Below are 23300 nucleotides of genomic sequence, written 5' to 3' on the forward strand. Positions count from 1 at the left end.
AAAATCAAACGCGAATAATCGAACACAAGAGCAACATACGATTAAAAAATGCAAAATCCACAGTCGCTGTACATTTTAACCAGTCCAATCACAATCCCAGTCAGCTACGTTTTTGTATTCTAGAAAAGGTGCCATTACTACCTGGAAGGGACAACTCGCAACATCTACTGAGGAGGGAAACTTGTTGGATAAATCACTTATCCACGTTACTACCCAAAGGCATGAATGAACGTTTAGAATTTGGGTGCTTTCTATAACCACTTCATAATCAATCAACAGTATTACATCGTTTACCAGTGTACGCAAACGTTTACGTTTACATGTTTTGTAAGTCAAGTATATTGGAATCAGTGTTAACACATCTTTTAGAATCGTTGACAGCAATTTTATGTTTCTGATGATTTATATCTCCACATGCATTGTTAATTTTATTTTTTCCAGTTGTTCATTTCTACGTCCCTTCCAAAATATTTTTGGGACATTTGGGTGAACACAAGAGAAGGCACTTGAGGACAACACACTCTTATTGCACACGGTATGCACAATACATACACAAGGTAATCTGTTTTCTTTTTCCCACGTTTTTCTCTACACAAAGTATTTTTTCACCACATATTAACACATGATAAAATTGCCAGTATTTTGAACCGTTCGCGCAGACACAAAATTTTTACAGTTGATTATTTTCAGGTCAAGATATTTTTCATTATCTCATTTTATATTAAGCTGAGTATATGAAAAGGCACTTTAAGACAACATACTCTTTATTGTACACTGTGTACACAAAACGTACACAGGAAGTCTGTTTGCTGTTACCCACGTTGTTTTCCACACACACAGTATTTCTTCACTATCTATTAACACGTGACTAGATCGTCAGTGTTTTGAATCGCTCGCGTCGATACGGAACACTAACACTGATTACAGACACCGACATCAACGTGTAACCAGAAATATATGGTAAGCAAATACGCGGTTCGTCGTTTTCACATCCGGTTGTTCTGAATGCACTAGATATCACAACCATGACCTCATTTAATTTACAGGTGATCCTATATATTGGATCTCATTGGCACTTGGAAGAATGCGTTTTTAACGAAGTCTTCAACAAACTAAGGTTAGACGTACATGCACTCGTTATTTCACCCGAGCACTTTTTCACAGGCACTACGTTATTCACATCAAGAATTATTACGTGTAGCTTCACTATTTTTACGCGTATATTTTTTAACTCACAACGTTATTCACTGGTATCACTCGTTACACCGAACTATGTCAGTAGCACGCTACTGGGGCGTTGCTTGTCACTGAAGCACGTATTTTTTACGCGATTACCGATCGGCACACTGGGCTAATTAACACACGGCAAAGCACAAGAAATGCTAGTTATTTACCATAAAGATTTTGATTTCAAACGGACGTCTGTTCACGCACTTTGTTGTATTTAACACTTTGCTCAACGACATTAATACAATTGTTTTTTCCTAATTACATCGCTAGTTACAATACACATCAATCTTATACTTTCAGAATTTAAGTCCCCTGACGAAGGGTTCAGCCCGAAATGCATTGGGCAGAAGGGCAGAACAATTGTGAACTTACCCAATAAAGAAGAAAAGTATTGACAAGAAGTGTATGGAACTTTATTGAAACTTATCCAAAGAGTGCACAGTTAGGGACGTTACTCCTAAGGGAAATAACACTTGTTAATCATGTCTTTCATTTACCCTTGTGCTCAGAAGGGTTTACCAACACTGCACCCACCACTTTGAATAAATTGGAGTACAGGTATATACACACGGAGTGCGAAGAATCCACATTCCAATTGGATTTCATCATAGTGAAAATGTCAACATTCTCTAGGCGCTGCATGTCTTGTCGTCGCTTCTCTTGTTTTCAGAAACATGGAAGGGGTGTTTGGTTTCTCCTTACAGAAAAAAGCCCACTCACTGCACCAAAGGGAAACATGTTGTGCAGCATTTAATGAGAGGCTTAACTTATATTCTTTGTCATACGCTTTACAGGTCAGATTAGCATCACCATTTGGTTGCACCACTTTAGGAATAATTCTAAACAGAAAGGTACAGTAACAAACATTTGCAAAACCAATAGGTCTGTCTTTTGTGACCTCTTGGCTTGTGACCTATTGATTTTGCCAATGGTTGTTACCCATGCTGCAGAGCATCGCAGATGCTGGGCAGAATGGCTAAAGTAAAACAAGCAAAATAAAATTTAAGGCATCCGCCTGTACGATTTGGTAGGTGTGCGCATGACGCATGCACGCACGCACGCCGCAACTACAAAATGATGCGCCCCACCCCCTGTTTTAATAACTTTTTATTACTGATCCAAGCGGAATTCGTAACTAAAGCTCTCTCTCCATCCTCTACTCCTCTCCATCCTCTACACCTCTCCAACCTCTCCAACCTCTCTATATATCTCTATATATCTCTCTCTCTCTCTCTCTCTCTCTCTCTCTCTCTCTCTCTCTCTCTCTCTCTCTCTCTCTCTCTCGCTCTCTCGCTCTCTCTCTCTCGCTCTCTCGCTCTCTCGCTCTCTCTCTCTCGCTCTCTCTCTCTCTCTCTCTCGCTCTCTCTCTCTCCACCTCTCTCTCTCGCTCTCTCTCTCTCCACCTCTCTCTCTCGCTCTCTCTCTCTCCACCTCTCTCTCTCCACCTCTCTCTCTCCACCTCTCTCTCTCCACCTCTCTCTCTACACCTCTCTCTCTACACCTCTCTCTCTACACCTCTCTCTCTCCACCTCTCTCTCTACACCTCTCTCTCTCCACCTCTCTCTCTACACCTCTCTCTCTACACCTCTCTCTCTACACCTCTCTCTCTACACCTCTCTCTCTACACCTCTCTCTCTACACCTCTCTCTCTACACCTCTCTCTCTACACCTCTCTCTCTACACCTCTCTCTCTCTCCACACCTCTCTCTCTCTCTCTCCACACCTATCTCTCTCTCTCCACACCTACCTCTCTCTCTCCACACCTACCTCTCTCTCTCCACACCTACCTCTCTCTCTCCACACCTACCTCTCTCTCTACACACCTACCTCTCTCTCTCCACACCTACCTCTCTCTCTCCACACCTACCTCTCTCTCTCCACACCTACCTCTCTCTCTCCACACCTACCTCTCTCTCTCCACACCTACCTCTCTCTCTCTCCACACCTACCTCTCTCTCTCTCCACACCTACCTCTCTCTCTCTCCACACCTACCTCTCTCTCTCTCCACACCTACCTCTCTCTCTCCACACCTACCTCTCTCTCTCCACACCTACCTCTCTCTCTCCACACCTACCTCTCTCTCTCCACACCTACCTCTCTCTCTCCACACCTACCTCTCTCTCTACACACCTCTCTCTCTACACACCTCTCTCTCTACACACCTCTCTCTACACACCTCTCTCTACACACCTCTCTCTACACACCTCTCTCTACACACCTCTCTCTACACACCTCTCTCTACACACCTCTCTCTACACACCTCTCTCTCTAAGTGGCAGCCGGAGCCTGATAGCACTGCATGTCCTTTAAAAAGAAACAAGCATTGGCATAGCCAATAGGTCTCGCCTTTGGGGCCTTATAAGTGTTTAACCATGCAACAGTTAATGTTGTTGCACCAAGGATATTGTGCTGCATAACTAAATACTTATAAGGTCCCAAAAGCGAGACCTATTGGCTATGCCAATGCTTGTTTAAACTGCAACGTGGAACTTACTTTTACTGTAGTGTCTACTGAGGGAGGCAGAAGTGCATTTTGGGAGATGTAGTCCTGTGTGTGCTTCTTCTATGGAGCGAATACAAACAACCCTATATTGCCTATGCTTGTCGCTCATCGCTGTCTCCCCATAGAAGCCAGGGTGATGTATAGGAGAAATGCATGTATCACCCATCAGGCCTCGCATACCTCCGCTCCTCGCTACCTGGTGAACACTGAAGCCTTCGGGAGGCAGCGGACGAAATGCTGAAGCTATGTTTTTAGCGCCTTATCCTTTACAAAGGGACTACTCATGGCGCAATCGTTCTCAGGCAGTGCGACCAGAATAGGGAACTTCCCCTCCGCCCCCCTTGAAACTACAAACCCCCGCCTCACTGCTGATCTTCAATACAGAGCTGAAGGCTCTTCTCCATAATGACATTTTTTACCAGCTGTTCCCTTAGCAGACCTCCCTCTGGTAATGTAACCGCCCCCCACTGACTGTGCGACCTGTGTTTCACCTAACCTTGCTGCCACTCCCTGTACCTGGTACCCCCTACAACCTCTAACAATTTGCATCAGTGCCTTTGTGGCGATCGAAATGAGTAAAGATCCCCGTTTCTACCCGCCACTATGTGCCTTGTGTAATGACCGTAACCAGCAACTGATTGTAACTTTGTATCCTTTGTACCAAAACCTGTTTTTATTGAAAACACACTAACACCTCCGGGTAATGCCCGTACTACAAAAAAATGCAGAGTAAATACATTAATTTATCAAGTGAAGGTTAGTGCTATGAGTTATCTGTATTGATTGAAGCACGGTGTAGTATCCCGTGTCGCGGACTAGCATCACAGAGGCACAGTGCATTATTGGGTATCTGGACACATTAATGTACATCAGAGTGAGGTGGCACCAGTTAAAGAGTAAGATTCACCTGTTATAGCCGGGACTTAGAAGCCTCCCTTCAGTCCTAAGAGGCGACCCGCCATCCATTTATTTACTTCTGATCTGGGCTTCTCGAGTTCCACGATTGTGATCTCGTCGCTTTTACCACATAATTGCGGAATGCCACATTTACCACATAACCCACCACCTGCTGTGTAATAAGCAGGTTTCAGCAAAGAAACGTTTCTACTTGAAAGAAATCTGAACCTGTTAAGCACTGCGCATTGCCCTTCAGCGCCTAGATACCCTCACAGGTGATTAGCGGCGCTGTAAAAAATTCATATAACACACCAAATGCAGCTCACGACAGGTTACGAAAGGTTATGGGCCCTTTTGCTTGTTGATCGTTGTTTTTCGTCATTAAAGAGGAGTGAATTCTCAGCTAATGTTAGTGTGACAGTCTGGGCAAGGGTCTTCAGCTATAATGTGTAAGGGAAAATGTAAACCTTAAAATGCAGTTCAAACAAGGTGAAAATAATGATTTATGTTCTGTCATGAACCTTTCCACCTTTCACTTTTCTTTCAGTGTTCTCAAAGTAACACTATGTAGGATGCAGTAAAGGTTTTGCAGAATCGGAAATACTCTGCGCCTGTTTTTAAGGTCGGGGATCCTTTATCGTAAAGTGTCTTGTAATGTGACCTACAGATAATATATGTGTTGTAATCAACAAAGTTCAATTGTGCCAAAAAGGACTGTGCTTCTAAAGTACTTCAAATTGTGAACTCGGAGTTAATCTAAAACTGAAAGCAATTTTTAAAACCCCCTGGGAACCACAGAATATAAAAGACACCCCATTTATTACAGGGACGCGTATATTGTTTCCTGCTGATGCAACGTTGTATGTTTTACACAAACTGGTTTATTCTGGATGTCATTCAGGACAGTGCTGAAGGGAGGGTGTTCCTGTGCGTCCAATAGCAGACTCGGCCATACCTGCAGTGATTGACACTTTGCACAGGATCCGCTGACTGTCCATAGGTTTTACGAAGTCTATGTATTCTCTAAGGGCGTGGGACCCCTTTTGTAGCGATGTGTATTTAGAAGAGTAAAGTAGTGCGATGATGTCACACAATGTGCTGCATAATGTACTTGTAATAGCAGGTTCTGAATGACGTGCTCTCTTGAAGCATAATGAAGTCAGTCCTAGTGCCTAGGTGTTCTTCTGTTCTGACCTCAGTGTAGGGGGTCTTTCAGGACCACCACACATACACTGCTTACTGTATAATGGAAATGTCCCACCATGCACCTGTTAACTTGTACCCAGCTAACGTTCAGCTCTGACAATATGATACAGCACCACGAGCCTAGTAACAAATGTATATAATCACTGCAAGTTCAGCATCACCAGACACACCCATTAACCTCTAACCAGCACTGTGATATGTCTAACTTCATTCATTCATTCATTAATATACATGGCTACCCAACAGGCCTCCCAGCGCTGCTCATAAACCTCCGCTATTGGTTCTTTTTTAGCATGTCTAATGTTTAAAATAGGTAGGTTTTCAATTTTTTTTTCTAATGCCGATTTCTGATTTGTCAAGTCAGATGTGTGCTGGGGCCACTAAGGGTTTGTGACCCTCTGATCTCTGTGTTCTCTTCGGCATGTAATCATGCATATGCATTACAAATGGACCTTTCCTGGGCAAACTGATGGAGCAGTGTTCGCCCAGATGTCACAATTCATTGAAGAGAATGACATACTCTCAGACTTCTAAACAGGATTCCGTCCGGGAAGAGGCACTGAATCTGCCCTGCTTGCCATCTGGGATGACCTGAAGAATACAGCTGACCGCAGCGGTGTTGCTGCGCTACTCCTCTTGGACCTCTCGGCTGCCTTTGACACGGTTGACCATGACACTCTGAAACAAAGACTCTATGAAGCCAGCACAGAGGGAACTGCTCTAGACTGGATCACGTCCTACCTTAGAAACAGAACGAATATCATCCATACCCCACCTTTCTCGTCCAAACCATACTCCACAAAAGCAGGGGTCCCTCAAGGTTCTATCATCTCGCCCATGCTTTTCAACATCTACATGAAGTCATTACCGGTACTGATCAATCAATTTCACCTCACGTGCTATAACTATGCAGATGACACGCAAATACTTCTTCAACTGGAATGCCACAAAGATATTGAAAAATGCCCAGTTTTCAGTTGTCTCAGAGCCGTGGATCAGTGGATGACTTGGAGCCATCTCAAATTGAATGCTTCAAAAACAGAAATACTCACTTGTGGCGATTGGAAACATTACGAACCGCTTGCCGCCTGGCCTGATGTACTGGGATCACCACCTAAATTATCGAAGGAAGTAAGAAACCTCGGAATGACCATGGACTCCAAGCTGTCGATGAATGCCCAAGTGGACAAACTAGCAACATCAAGCTTTGTCACTATAAAAACGCTGCGACAAATTTTCCCTCATTTGGGATTTCCACACAAGATACAAACTACCATCTCGCTTCTTCTGTCCAAACTCGATTACGCAAATAGCCTCTACCACGGATCACCTTTAACGACCATGAAAAGACTACAACGGATTCAGAACTCGGCTGCCAGACTACTCTTGCATATCAAACTGCGAGACCACATCTCACCTGCCTTGAAAGCCCTGCATTGGTTACCAGTTGCTAGAAGATCCATGTTCAAGCTACTTTGTATCACCCACAAAGCATTACATGGGATGGGACCGCTCCTTATCAGGAATAAAATCACCAAACACATTCAACAAAGGAACCTACGCTCTAAAGGGGCATCTCGCCTCAAAATCCCAAGATACAAGAAAAAAAACATGGGTGGCACATCCTTCTCTGTTCAAGCAGCCAAATTGTGGAACTCTTTACCCCCCAACATAAGATCTACCGACAACCACCTTATCTTCAGAAAACTACTCAAGAATTGACTCTTCCCCACATAAGCACCATATGCAAACAGAAATGTACAGCATATTCCTCTGTATATAAGCATTTATATTCACAATAGATATGTACCTATCTTTGTGTATTGCTTTGTATAAACATGTAGAATAATTATGTTGTTGTAAATAAATAAAAAAAAAAAAATCATCTTTGTTCTACATGTACTTACTTGCATTGTGCATCTATGTACCGTCCATGTACTTGGATCTGTGTGTCTGTTACCTTTATCCCGAAAAAGCATATCCAATGCACTACCCTATTTCTCATCCTGTACCTCTATCAATATATACTTACCTCTTTTATGCATCTATATGCTTTCAATGTACTTATGGATCTATATATTTATCACTCCTCTGGCCCAACCTTCTGACTCATCTCAAACTTCTCTCTACTACTCTTTCCAATGCACTACCCTATCTCTCACCCTATACATCTATCAATATATCTATCAATATATCCTCTACATCCACTCTCTCATTTATCCCAAACCCCATACCACTACTATGATCCCAAAATAACACTTTCTAGACTCTCTCCTGCTCTACCCCTCCTTGCATCATCTGACACCTATTTTACTATTCCGATCCCCCAAAACAAACCTTTATAAACTCTCCCCTCTGACTGTTCCCCTCAAAAACCCCTTTTTACTCATCCAAAAGCATCCTCCTACTGCAATGACCCAAAAAAAAAAAACAATCTCACTCTTCTGTCCCATCACTATCCTTTTCAATCAAAATAACAGACTAACATGATCACTTCTCAATTTCCATATTCCACTATACTAATTCACCACTAATCCTTTATGGGTTCCAGAGTAGCGTGCTACTTGCCAATGAAGCGTTTCAACACCCCATCAGGGTTACCAGCGCTATATGAACGCAAACCTTTTTCCCTTTTCTACCCCTCCCCAACCATTCTCAATCAAAATAACTGACTAACATATCCACCACTCAAATTACTTTCATGTTTTGCCATACTAATTCAACAGTAATCCTTATGGGTTCCAGAGTAGTATGCTACTCGCCAATAAAGCGCTTCAAAACCCCATCAAGGGGTAGCAGGCGCTATATAAATACAAACCTCTTTCCCTCTTCTATCCCGCAACCTACCCTTCTCTATCCAAATAACTGAATAACATATCCACCACTCAAATTACTTCATACTTCACTATACTAATTTTTAACACTAATCCTTTATGGGTACCGGAGTAGCGTCCTACTTGCGAGAAAAGCGCTTCAACAACCATCAGGGGTAACAGGTGCTACATGAATGCAAACCTTTCTTCCCTTTTATCCCTCCGCTACCCTTCTCACTCCAAATAACTGACTAATATCCACCACTCAAATTACTTTCATATTTCACCATGCTAATTCAGCACTAATCTTTTATGGGTTTTCAGGAGTAGTGTGCTCCAACACCCCATCAGGGGTAACAAGCGCTATATACATACAAACCTTTTTTTCCCCCTCTTCTATCCTTCTGCTATCTTTCCGAAATAACTGACTAACCTATCTACCACTTAAAATTTACTTGCATGTTTCACTATACTAATTCAACACTAATCCTCTATGGGTCCCGGAGTAGCGTGCTACTCGCCGAAAAAGCGCTTTGACGCCTCGTCAGGGGTAGTAAGCGTTATATAAATGCAATTACAATACAATACAATACCAGGGCACGTATGAAGTGGTGCTACTACTGTTCATCCTAACATCTAATCCGCATTTGCTTTTATTATTTGAGATTTTTTCACAATGCTACTATTTTTTGGCAGCAGGTTGCACTGGTTCTACCCAAATGCACGTTACGGATTCCTCCACAAATATCACCCATATAAGACCTTCAGTGCTCGATTGCACAATCAGTGAGGCACTAACCTCCATGGCTAAAGGGATAGAGCTTTGTTCTGACCAAACGGCCTAGAGAAGCAAGGAAGGCCATGGCCACTGTCGACCACTTGTTCTCATTCATACTCGTGCGACACACTACAGAGTATTTTCGTCACTGGAGCACCTTACGCTCACCCAGCATTACATCATGACCCAGTCCCCTCCATAGAAAGAAACATTTCAAGAGGAGGGTCATCATAGAGGCCTAGATATACAAGTTCCTTTTTTATGCACAAAGTTATGGGACGGGATGAGGTCCTCTCACAACCAAGCAAAGGTAACAGGGCTACGTGCAACTGAGGCCAGAGGCAAGGGTTCTCGACTAGTCCTGGCTAAAGGGGTGCCATTGGCTGAAGTCAGGGCTCCGTCATTACTGAAATAAAAGGCAGAGATCCGTTGTCACTGAGGCAGAGCAAAGGTCCCTTTGTGAGATGGGGCAGAAGTTACTACATAAGAGAAACAGAGGAGGGTTTACCTTCTAAACAAGGCAGGGGACACCATGTAATGGGGGAAGGGAATTTACCACCTTGTAGGTGTGTCAGGACTGGGCACATGTTAAACATGGCAGGGCAGAAATCCAAAGGTTTAACGGAAGAAGAACACACGTAATCTGTTAAATAACACAGGCCAAATGTCACCTTGGAAACAAAACAGGGCAGGGGTCACCCTGCAATCCAACAGAACAGAGGTTACTTAATAACCAAAGAGCAGAGGTCACCTTGCAACTAAAGTAGGGCAGGTGTGACCTTGTAAACAAAACGGGCAGAGTTTACCTTGTAATTGAGCAGCAGGGTAGAGACCGCCTTGTAACCAAGGCAGGACAGTGGTGATCTAGAAACAGGGGTAATGTAGGAGCTGTATATCTATGTTGTAAAGACCCATACATAACAAAAATAACTAGATGTTCTAGCTTTTGAATGTACCTATAGTCCAAAGCAACAGCTAGGAACTGAATGACTGGGGATGTTATCTATTAAGCTGTGTAAGGCTTGTTGTTAACATTTTTGGACGATGTAAGTCATCTAGCAGCTAAAAGTCTAAGCATTTAAAACAACACATACCCATAAAGCAGTGCATGGTCGATGTGCTCACACAGCCTTTGTAAGACCTTGTCGTGGTTCCGAATGGCGGGTGTCTCATCTTCACAGGCAGCAAAGTAACTCTGTAACTGCAAAAAGACCAAATAAAGACCTTTGTTAGATGCAGCATATGTAGAGCATAATTGCACGACTAAAGTATTCTCCATACAACCTGCACTTAAAGGCCTGCAATCAAAGGAAGGAACATGCCAAGAGAGCAGACACACAAGCACACAACCTCTGCCAAATGCGTACCCCACACCAGATGCATGGAAAAAATTAGGAAATACTGCTCACCAGAGAAGCATATATGTACCTCACAACAAATGCTTTACGTGCACGCTTGCTATATGTACATCCTTGATATACAAAGGCGCTTCTAATCTAGGGTTATGTATCTTTTATCAGATGGACATACGGTCGCCGTCACCGGCAGTGGATACGTACCAGTCATCAGTTGCATTTTTATATAACCCCTTAAGATGCATCTGTACACTTTCTATGCTGGCATGCCCCAGTAATTTATCCTAAATAAGTGAAAAAAAGGCACAAAGCAGAATTGAGTGGGCAAACTCAGTACACCAAGATTAATCCAAATCCGACCATAGCCATGATCTGCGACCACATGGTGAGAGTGTATTAAGCTTGTTCAACTAGGCTGTGCCCTTTAAGCGCCAAGAGTCCCAACCCAAATGATTAGTGGTTAAAGTAATGCTCACTTTCACCCAATACAAATGGGAATTCAAAGGATTACAAAGGTTTTTTTTTTTTATTGTCTAAAAACTGAACCTCTAAGGTCTGGCCACCCTTATCATCATCATCATCATAAAAGCTTTATTCGATCTTAAATTAACATTAACAAAAATAAAATTCATCAGAGCTCCAGTAAATACATAAAATTACAGATATATCCCTATTTTTAGATTAGTTAAAAAGCTTTCTTTTCTTTACACAGGCCCAGAGGAATTTTGCCATTACGTAGCTAATAAAAGGATCGCCAGGTTTTTTGAGATAGAGAAGGGCCACTCTACGTTGCCTAAAATTGTGCGGTTTCAAAACTGGTAATAAATATCTCACTCGTTCCTCTTTGTACAGATCACAGAATAAAATAATGTGCAAGTCGGATTGATCTGACATTCTGTCACATGAGCAAGCTGAAAGGTCACTAATCTTATATTTTCCCGCGGGATACCCAACCAACAGTGGGAACAGATTCAAACGGAACCTTTCTAGTATGAATCTGTGTTTTAGATTTCAAATCTCCTCTAAGTAATGATAGTCAGACTCTAGTATGGGTGCGAGACTCATATGTCCTGACTAATGGCTTATCTTTATGAATCTCTGTACGCTCAAGGGCCATGTGAGCCAGACATTTTCCTTTTAAAATTGTCTTTGAGATTTGAAGACAATTGCCTGGATTTTTATACAGGTCCTCCATGCCCAGTCTGGTCAGAGTCGATATTACATAGCCCAACCATCTTACTTTGTGCACGTTATCCAGCTCGAGGCAGTCCTTTATGATGTGTTGTGTTAGGGGGAGCGTGTTCTTCCTCCAGATTGTGTGCCATAGCACTAAAGGGGCTAGTCTTATCTGATCGCTGACAAACGGAAAGTCCAATTCCGCATGGCAGTTAAAATTGGGACATGAGACCGGTAAGGCAATTAGCCGTTTCAGAAATTTATCTTCAATAGTCTGCACATGGGCAATATTATAAGTACCCCACACCACCGCTCCATAAGTAGTCAGGGATACAGTCTTTGCCTTGTAGATACTTTTTATAATTCTTAGAGCCCAATCTTTTAGAAAATCTATTAATACCGGCCAGGCTTTTTTCCATTGCCAGCCCCCTGTTTTTAATAATAGGTGCCCAAGTATGGTGCCTATCAAATAAGACACCCAAGTAGGGGAAGGAATCAACTGTTTCCAGTTTGCGAACCCCTAAGTAAAAGGATGAGATTTTACCTCAACCTGCTTGCTTGGCTATTAAGATAAATGATCTTGATTCATTTACCCTTAGATCAAGGGAGCTCATAAACGAGCTATAAGCTGTTAACATATGTTGCAACGCCCTCCCCGTTCTGGCCACTAAGACCGTATCGTCTGCATATGCAAGGAGAGGCAGTGATAGTGACCAGAACTTTGGGGTGTCCTGAGCTATACTTGCCAGTGCCGCTCCTACCCAATTCGTATACAAGGAGAAAAGGAAAGGGGCGAGAACGCACCCTTGCCTAACCACACGAAGAATCTTAAAAGAACAGGTACAAGCCCAGTCCTTACCATACCGCACTGACGCGGTAGTCTGGGAGTAGAGCTGTCTAATGATGCGAGAGATCCATGAAGGCCCTGTAGATCGACTCCCCTCTAGCCCTGATATATTTTTCAACTATAAGGCTTAAGTTCAGGCACTGGTCAATGGTACCTCTGCCCCGCTGGAATCCGTATTGGGCTAGGATCATTATATTTCTGTTTGCCCATTCTTCCAGCCGATGTAGTAATAGCCGTCCCATTAACTTTGACGTGCTGTCCAGGAGGGATATTGGCCTATAATTCCCTGGCTCGCTTTTGGCTCCCTTTTTAAAAATAGGAACGATAACACTTGCACCCCATGATGCCAAAGGGCCATCTTTGACAAAGGCATTAAAAACATTCTGTAATACGGGTGCCCATAAGACATGGTCTTCAAGAAATAGGTCTATGGGTACCCCATTAGGGCCTAGGGCCTTTGCTCTGCTGCACCTATCCAGCCCTTTAATTATTTCATCGAGGGTAAACACAAGAAAATCAGTGTGAGGAGGAGGGACTGGGGGTTGCTCCACCATCTGGGTTATCCCTGACCCAAAGATTTTCTCAAAATGAGCCACCCAGGCATCCTCACCCACATGGGATTCTAGGGTGGGATCAGTGGCCTCTTTAAAATAAGGTTTGTTTACCGCCCTCCAGAAGTCCCTGCTATTGTTAGTTATGACAGCCCTTTCCAGTTCTTCCCAGACCTCTTCTCAATTCTTTTTCCCTCTGCTTCCTAGAATCTTTATATATCTTTCGTAGGAATTTTATTTTCTCTTGGTTTCTGGGTACTTCTTTCAAGGATTCATGGAGGGTTTTTAGGGCTTGGGAGCATGTGTGATCAAACCAACGCCCCACTGAGGCCTTGCTTAAAGATTTTTTTACAGAATAAGGCCTTATTTACAGCCTCTAATAATTTTGAGAAATCCTGGATGATACGTTCAGCAGATAAGATTATATCCAAGCAATTTTGTATACAGTTCAAATTTTCTGTTAATAATCCCTGGGTTATGTTTACCTTGTCTGTGGTAGACCATTTTAATTGGTAACCGTTCTTTCTTCCTAGGGCCGGTGTCTCAATTATCTTAGTTGCTATCTCACGAGAGGAGCCTAATGCTACAGAAAAAGAAAGGATGGCGTGATCACTAAAAGAGGTAAAAATTGATTTCACCTGGGTCATTTTCTCATCTAGGATATCAGAAGTCACGATTGTAGTTGACTCATGTTCATTGCATATAAAGGTTGTTACAAACTCCCCATCATGATCACTCTGTCTGTTTCTTATCTCCATGTTTCTAATGGTCAGGAGCCTATTCAATGTCTGGCCATATTCATTATGTGTAAAATGAATTACTGGGGGCCCTTCCATATCCTCCGTGCCGCAAACTGGGGTGGTAGAATATTTACATAAATGTGCATTAAAATCACCCACCCACACAACAACTAAATTCTCTTTGAATCTCATTCCCACTTTATCAAGCTCAAACTGTAGTTGGGTCACCACACAGTGCATATTCAATCTGAAATTATTATTATAAAAGTTTATCAATAGCCAGTCCTGACCTCCTGGACCTTCAAACAACACAAAGTGAAAAAAAAATGGGGTTACCTTCAAATATACCTTTAAAGTTATTGGCAGGGTATTCGATATTAGTGTTAACAAACCGCACCTGGCTCGACCTGCAGATGCAGGCACTGCCTCTGTTTGAAAGGAGCGGTACCCATCTATAGAGATCTGGTCCACCGCACAGGTCTCCTGCATACATATGTCATATTTTTGCCAAGCATCGCACCACTGCATAATACCCACCTGAAGTACACATTGAACCAAGCAGACCTATGTATTCCTCTATTTTAGTGAGCCTATGTATTAGAGGCTGTAAGAGGAGGGAGACAATGTTCTCCAGCCTACTCCATCCATCCTCATTCATTGTTACTGTGATCGAATTAGCAGCTAGAGGGTGGGGCGAACCAAAGGCTTCTTTGTTCCTACCCAAGGCTTTTCTCTGATGTAAATTTTTGGGGTGGATTTCTGGGCGGATTACCTCTCAGTTTTATCCCACATCCTTTCCTCTTAGCTGCCGGGTCACTATTAGACCTTTCTATGGGAGGGGAGTTAGCTAATACATCCAAAGCCAAATGTGAGAACTAATCTGCATGGGATTGGGGCCCACAGGGAGTCGTGTTGTGCAGTTCTAACCCAGATGAAGACGCAGACGCAACCACAGGAGGAGAGGGGTTAAGGGGGGCGCGACCGCTCACTCCTTCTAGTGATAGTCTGCGTTCTGTGAGCTCAATTTCATGCGACAGGGCACTTGCTGCCCTTACTAAAAAAGCATTAAGAATATTCACTCCCCTGAGAGTCACTTGTTATCTTCCTCGTACCCATATGGAGTAATAACGCTCCTCTCACAATGTCCCGATGGCTGAAGACCTCTCTGGATCTGGACGTTAGAGGGGTGGCCCAGCCCAGCCTCCTCCGGGCGTGGATGGGCCCGCCCTTGGCCTGGGCACATCCCGTGCCACGGGGGGCGGCCGGCAATGTTTAATGCGTTCTCCGGGGGCAAAGGAAGATGGGCAACGCAGTCCCAGCAGTGACGGGAGGAAACAGCCCAGCAGATTCAGTGTTGGGGAGGTTAATGCGGCTACCCTCTAAAGACTCTAGAATGAGGTAAAATTAGAACCAGGATCTTTTGTGAGCAGCATGGTTGAGCCCACGTTCTATCTACACCAGTCAAGAGGTGGTCCGGTCCGCATAAAAGGAAGCTTAGAGCACCCAGAATCCACTCTATATTGAGAAAAAAACATCCCAGTATTATTTTATTTAGGTGGAAGTCCGGAGCTATCAGATGAATTCCTTTGGATACAAATATTATTCTAGTTTATCTGATATGGTAGCCTCATATTTAAATCGTGACTAATTTTGAGGAAAAAAAAAAATTAGATCTTAGAGTACTGCAGAGACATTGTTTGATTTCAAGATCACAGTTCTAGAAATGCCCACTATGAATACTCATACTAAAATTATATAAATATATATCAGTCGCCAGTAGGTAGTAATAGTTAGGACCTAGTTTCCAAAGCAAAGTGTTTTTCGTTTGCCTATAACTATGGGGTCGTTTGATGAATCTTTGCAAAATTTTCAAAATTAGTACGATGCTCACTTCAGCCGCTGTCTTTAAAGTTGTGTGGATATCCATTAAATGAGGGCTAAAATAGGGTGGGGGTGGTGGTCTCAAAACGCATTTTCCCCATATTAATTACCATAGAGATTTTAGACACAACTACAGCACGAACTGCTGGGAAGAATTACACCAAATTTGGCAGAAAGGTAGCTGCTGGTCCAGAAAGCGACCTTTTTGTAAATTGGCGTAAATCCGTTCAGTAGTTATGTAAATATTAAGGAAACTCCAAATTTGTATCTATAGGTACGCATATTCTCCAAGGATCTGACAGTCTCCTGCTCAGATCTGATTGGCTGCCAACACTTCAAACCAGGAAGTGTTGGCAGCCATCTTTGGACTCTGCTTTAGCAGAGTCCTACAAAAAAAACATTTAATTTTTTTTAATGTAGCACCCTAGATGTGGTGGTGGTGTCCCAGAGGGACCCTGCTACAGCAAAAAAAAAAAAAAATTAAAAGATGTCGGTGGGAGCTGTGCTGGATCCGTGGCTCCCACTGGAAAAAAAAGTGCAGGCTTCTGTGGTTCCAGGTCCGGGGGGGCATGAGTAATTATGTAAAGGAGGTGGTGCACAGGTCCCCCACTCCTAGGACTTATGAAAGCCCAGGGGACCGCCACCTCCCCAGGGCAAACAATGTAAAATAGGACCAGCTCCTACTACCTCCCGTGGTGCCCACCCGAAGTGCTGTTTGCTTTTGCTTGGTGGGAACAGACAGCTCCCACCAAGAAAAAGCAAACATAACTCCGCTTTCTGCAAGCTGGAGCGGTCAAACAGCTACGGCTCGCAGAAAGCAGAGTTTTCATCTATTTCCCTGCACGCAAATATACATGCAGGGATACAGATGAAAACTGAAAAATCCTTTCTGCAGCCCCTGTCAGAGCAACGCAGGCTTCCGCAAGAGGCAGGAAGCGCGGGGGCCTTGAGGCTCCCCCCACGGTTCCCAACGTGACTGCCCTGAGGGCACCCAGAATAAAGAGGCTGGGCCCAGGGGATGGGCTCTCCAGGGCCAAAATCGGCCTGACGAGGGGCTGCGCAGCCCCCCCCCCCCCCATAATATAATGGCCAGGCCCCAGGGAACATGGTCCCTTGGGCTGGAATCGTCCAGGGACTAAGGGGTTGCATGGCCCCCCTTCCCTAATAAAAATAAAAAGTTAAAAAAGGCCAGGCCCGCTGGGGGCCCAGGGAGGGGACTGTGCAACTCCATATCCCTAATTTCATTAATTATTATAAAGTCTGGGCCCCAGTGGATGGTGCTACCGAAGCCGAAATCGGGCTGGGGAGGGAAGCCACGCGACCCTCCTGTCCCCATTTAATTATGCAAAACTGCCACTGGATTCAAGCTAGCCTGGGTGATGAGGGGGTGATGCCCCGAAACCAGTCCCAGGATGCTTGTTTCCAGTCAAAGAAGGACCTGACTTGGCAGTTCGGACTGGACTGTTCCCATGAGGCACAGGGTCAAGACTGATTTGCATATGGCTGCGTCTAAACTGGGGTGGCATGGTGAGCAAAAGAACGATGGATTTAATACCGCGCTCTTGACTGGGGGTGAATATTTGATTTGCTCTGCATTCCATACATCATCTGTGTGTCTTTTGCTTTCTCACCCCAAGTGTGCTGGGTATGCCCAGACGTGGGTCCCGGACTCACCGTGCCACTGGATTCAAGCTAGCCTGTCTTATATGGGGTGATGCCCCAAAACCGGTCTAGGATTCTTGTTTTGAGTCCAGGGAGGACCTGGCTTGGCAGTTCGGGCAGGATTGTTCCCATGAGGCACAGAGTCAAGACTGATTTGCATACAGCTGGGTCTAAACTGAGGTGGCATGGTGAACAAAAGAACGATGGATTTAACCCAGATCTCTTGACTGGGGGTGAATGTTTGATTTGCTCCGCATTCCGTCCATCATCTGTGTGTCTTTTGCCCATTTAAATATGGCCAGGCCCCAGGGGATAGGATCCAGATCCCCAGGCCCGGGGAGAGAGGATGCGCAGCTCTCCTTCGCTATTCAAATGTGGCCTGGCCACTAGCACACCCACTCACCCACTTAGACACTCCTGCACCCACTCACAGACCCACTCAGATTCATGCACCCACTCAGACTCACAAACTCACTGACCCAGTGAGACAATTATGCAGCCACTCCCAGACCCACTAAGACACACACACACCCACTGAAAACCCAGACACACTTATTCACACACCCGCTGAGATACTTACGCATTCACTCACACACTCACTCTCAAAGGTTATAGGAAACTTAGGAAATAAAAAAATGTAAACCTTAGAAATTCACTTAAAAAAATCATAGGTCACAGAGATGTAATAGTTAGGAAACCAAATTTAGAAAAACGTAGAAATTAACTGAAAAAACAAAGGCTACAGGAACATTAACATTGGGCTCAGATTTCACTCGTACAAAACCAGTGAAATTCAGCAGTTATAGTTACCTGAGCTAACTAGAACTTATGTCCTCGAAATGCACTGCTTATGACCTCACATATTACATCACATATGACATGATCAGTGACATAACTGATGATATCTCAAATGACATCACTGGTGACATCATCCAGTGATTGTGAGTGTTTTCTAAAAGTTACGGAGTGTTAAACATACATACTAAGGTAAGTGGCTGTGGAAGTGCCTGTATGGGGAGTGAGTGGGTGTGTAAGGGGTGTACAGATTAGTGAGCGGGTATGTGCGAGACTGTATACATGAGTGAGTGGGTGTGTGAATTTTTGTGTGGGTGTATTAGTAAGTGATTGGCTGTGTGAGTATCTGTATGGGTGAGTGAGTGGCTGTAAGTGAATGAGAGCATGAATGAGTGGCTGTATGGGTGAGTGTGCAGGTGTGTCAGTGGCGCTGAATGATGAGAGGATGCATGAGTGGCTGTATGGGTGACTGAGCAGGTACATAAGTGAATGTATGGGAGAGTGAGAGGATAAATGAGTGGCTGTATGAATGCATAAAGAGGTGTATCGGTGGGTGTATGAGTGAGTGAGTTTGGTCTGTGGTGTGACGGAGGGCCGCATTGATGCCAGCAAGGTGGTGATCGGGGGAAGGGAGTTTGGGGGCTTCGTTTGTGGTAAGGTATGTGTAGGGTAAGTTAGGCATAAAAATCCAGGGCCATATTTATGACACGGTTTGCGTCACTCTTGCACCACAAACCTAAAGTAATTTTTTTGAAGCCACTCAAAGCCATTTTCTATGGCTTTGAACAGCTTCAAAAATATGGCGTAATGCAACGCAGCACAAATAGCTGCATTGCATTACTCTGCGCAAGGGAGGAGTTGCGTGGGTGTTTCCACTCAACTCCCATGGTTTTTATCTTTATTTTTCCTTGTTTTTTTCCTCTTTCAATGTATGCTGCATTCTGCAGCACACATAGAAAGAGGGAAAAGCCTCAAAGGATTGTTTTTGTGCAAGAAGGTGCCCCTTTCTGCACAAAAACAATCCCGCCTATAACACAGGCACCCTTGCACCATGGTGCAAGGGTGTCTGCGTTGGCACTAGGCTGCCAAAACCATACCAGCGCAAGGGGAAGCGACAGGAATGCGCAGTATAGGATAAATAAGACAAATCCCTGCCCTTCTCCTGTGACGCAGGGCATCGCAGCAAGAAATTTCGCTGCGCGGCCTTGCTCCACAAGAGTTCATAAATATGGCCCCTAGAGGCTGAAATGCATAATGTGCAATCAGAAAACCTGGGATTAATCCCGGCTTCTCCACTTCACCAAATTGTGTGATCCTAGATAATTATTTTATTTCACTTTCCCTCCCTTTTCTTCATTATCATATCTAAGAGGACCTCGAAAAACAGGGGTTCAGAATGTGTGCTGTACAAAACCTTCTCCTGTGTTTGATTAATAAACTATTATGTTGTTCATTTATAATAGGAACTCGGGCAACTCAAAGGGTGTATATAACAACTGACTTGCCTCTTAGTTCAATATTGGTATGGGGGGGGGTGGAGGGGATGGTGAACGTTTCCATATTCATGTTTGAAAACGATCACTTTAAAAAAATAGTTCTCAATGCACGGATATGATCTCATTTACTAAGGTGAAATGTTTTGCATTTTAATGAATGTTACATTTTAAAGAGACCTTATCATATGTTTACACTTTTGCTGCAAGAGGTCTTTAAAAATGAAGGTGTTTCTAAAGTGAAGGGGTGCAGGACAACATAGTTACTTCCTTTTTTAACTTCAACTAACCTTTAGATAAATGCTTGTCTATTTATTTAACTTCTTTAGAATGTTAATGCTGAGAGGAGTAAACAGGCTGCTGTTGCCCCGGGGGCCACATGTAAAGGTCAGGCGAGCCACATGCGGCAACCGAGCCGTACTTTGAGTATCACTGATCTAGGGTCTGCAGCGCTACGAGGTGAAGCATGCCCATATGTATTTAGCTCCGCCCTTCACCCCTGTATCAGTGAAGGGTCGCTATTGTATTTCGCTACCCTATTTCTATGCCCACTATAAATAAAAGAATGACTAATCTGGTGTCTCCCACTGCTCAAAGAGGCAACAGGTCGACTGAAATAAGTATCAGTGGTGCCCACCTGCACCCATTACCTACTGTCAGTGTGCCATGAACTTCTACTGGAACAGCGAAACCTGTTCAGTGTGTGAGGGAAAGCTTTACTGCTACCGGTATCTCAGTGCAAGCAGTGAAATTTCTGGTCATGACAAAGATCTGAATATTGCCCTCTAGAACATCTCTTCTGAAATGCATGTACAAACCATCATTTCATTCATGTTTAGGTCCACCTTCCTTACGAGGGTGGAAGGGTAGAAGAATCCTTGAGGATTTGATGGTATCTGTGAAAGGGAGGTTGGGTGGGTGGATTGTTCTGTCTGTGTGTTAGAGCGGCAGAGAGACGGAACAGTACTGCGCTTCCAAGATGGTCACGGGAGGAAGGGACCAGTTATCACCCCTTCTAGTGGAACCTAGCTGGTGCAGGCTCCCTCTTGGGTCCTTTGGGGAACAAAAGGATGGATAGTCTCAGCTCTGTGGAGACACCAGCACACAGATTGTCAAAGGCTCTCAATGTGCTCACAAACTTCAGTGCTCAGCCATTGCCTGTATACTCGCGCTTTACTGTCTGGCGTCCAGACACTTGGGTGGATTGAGAGCTCCCTTAGGAGCTGACCTCACCCATGCTTTTACGGATTTGTTGCCAACTGAGCATTTATTGAGCTAGCACACAGCGCAGGGTCGTCCTAGGTAGATAATACCGGGGTTGGAAAAACTGTACCTTCTTGAGATGGAGGAAACAAGATCAAGTTTTTAAAAAAGTGTGTGCGTGTATGTGTCCGACTGTCTCTCAGTCAGAGGCTTGAGAGACTGAATTATGTGGCCCTAGTGACTGTTCATATTGTCTGGATTTTCATATGGCCATGGCTGTGTTTTGGTATGTTTTGCCCTAGTGAAGAAGGGCATTCTGTAAATTAGTTTCCACAGTATGGCAACCAGCCTGAGGTGTGTGCATTGGTCTTTTACTGATGGGAAATTTTCTGAACTGGTTGTGGATGCCCCCAAGTATATCGGCACCCTGTACTGATTTGCTAGTTTGTTGCTGGGAAGGTAGTGCCATAGCATCACGCAGACTGAGGTACGTCGCCTGAGATGCAAAGTGTTCTGATTAAGGCACGTCGTAATCTGGGAACTGATGGGTTCTGAGGGACATCACAGTAGATGTCAAAACCTGGATGTCTCAAAGTTTCGTGAAAAGCTTGGAACGGAGGTCATAAAGTGGTTGACTGAAGAGTTTGTGTGAGATGTCAACACACCAATAAGGTACTGGTGAGGGTCCATTCTCCCAGAGGCATTGTCACTGGTGCTCTGAAAAACAAACAAGTCATTCCACTTGTAAATAATCAATAAATATGGCGAGTACACCCTGGCGATCTCAATAACTTCAGACTTAAGGCCAGTTCCCAAAATCTATTTTCTAGTCAAAATCCTGGGGAGTTGCACAGTGAAACAATGAATCCCTCGACAATATTCAACCAGGCCTCAGAGTGGGCTGCATCACAGAATTGACCCCTCCTACTTCACATTATATAAGAACCGCTCCCTATCCTGGACACTGGAATTTCCTGCCTTCTTGTCCTCCTCGACATATCCACGGCATTGACACGGTCAACCATGTCATACTACTAAAAAAAAACCTGGAACGCCAAATTAGATCCAGCACTTTCTGTCGAATTCTACCCATCAAATCGATCCAGGCAGATAAACTGGGTTACCTTGGCATTAGGCAACCATGGCATCGGGCAGGACCAATGGCGAGTTGTTAAAACAACTTTAGGCGCTTGTAGTTCTATTTTTTTCCAAATTAGGCACTGCCTGAGAGAAGGGGCAGTGTCTAAAAACAGTGTGATAAGACTACGAGCGGCTTAAGTGCCTGTCTGAGAAGTTAGCATTAGATTGACGGCCAATGGATGCTCAGTATCTAACTGTTTGGCCTGTGAATGATCACGGTCTGAAAGGGCCCGTAAGCAACAGACATCTGTATCCTACCCGTGTGGGCAGCAGGGCCCGCCCGAGTAGCCCTGATCTCTCGCCGCGTCAGCTGATACAGCCACTGCCGTTTCCAGTGACTGCAGGCAGCTGCCCGTCACGAGGCGCGGACTGTTCGGTGACTAAGACGGGGCGCAGAGGCATGCATCATCCCTTCAAGGGCAGGGGTCACGTGAACACAGGCACGAACATGAACCTAAACACAGCTTTATAACGGCAAACCCCGCCCCTCGAATCCGCTTCGTCCTTCGTGTGTAACACACGTTTCCGGATACAAAGCCCCTCCTGTACGCGCACTAGCGTTAAGCGTCTCATGGCCACTACAACACGGAAGGGCCAGCCGCACACGAGAGGATGGCTTCCTGAAGATGTAGGATTTAGAAATCCAGGCCCTTCAGCGCAAGTCATATAATGTCTTTATTGCGGTATCGTAAACCGCCTTTTACACTTCTACGGCGGCCTTTTCATCAACTGGGCGCTCATTACTATGATTCTGGAGGTCCATCGCTTCATTGTATTTGTTGTTTATTAGTGTATGTTGATTGTTAGGAGAGCTGTAAAACGAGCACCATACAAACAGGTACCACAGGTCGCAGTCTGTTTCCATCGTCACTGAGCAGGCAAGCACATTTTCAACAAATCTCTCTTCAGTTCCTCCACTGCAAGGCAAATGGATTGTCCAACCCGGAATGCAGCACCGTGACTAGCACTGATCGGAGTGTCCAGGGCAGGACTGGGGATCCTAAAGCAACCCTGGCAAAAATGCTCAAA

General features: G+C 44.4%; 1 protein-coding gene across 7 annotated transcripts in view; it reads right to left on the reverse strand.

Annotated features, from left to right (window-relative positions):
- PLEKHM2 (pleckstrin homology and RUN domain containing M2) overlaps positions 1–23300 on the reverse strand; it is a 416125-nt gene that overhangs the window by 214389 nt on the left and 178436 nt on the right. For 5 of the 7 annotated variants that reach the window (XR_014962413.1, XM_085608943.1, XM_085608944.1 and 2 more), the window contains exon 2: positions 10523–10629. Coding sequence is in view for 4 of the 7 variants with exons in the window: in XM_085608943.1 (XP_085465069.1) it covers positions 10523–10629 (107 nt within the window). In the remaining 3 variants the exon portion in view is untranslated. Of the gene's footprint in view, positions 1–10522; positions 10630–13842; positions 13941–23300 lie in introns of all 7 variants that reach the window. The other 2 variants (XM_085608947.1, XM_085608948.1) reach the window with 1 other exon arrangement.

The sequence above is a fragment of the Triturus cristatus genome, chromosome 1_2 (assembly GCF_964204655.1).
Source record: "Triturus cristatus chromosome 1_2, aTriCri1.1, whole genome shotgun sequence".
Taxonomy (NCBI): Eukaryota; Metazoa; Chordata; class Amphibia; order Caudata; family Salamandridae; genus Triturus; species Triturus cristatus.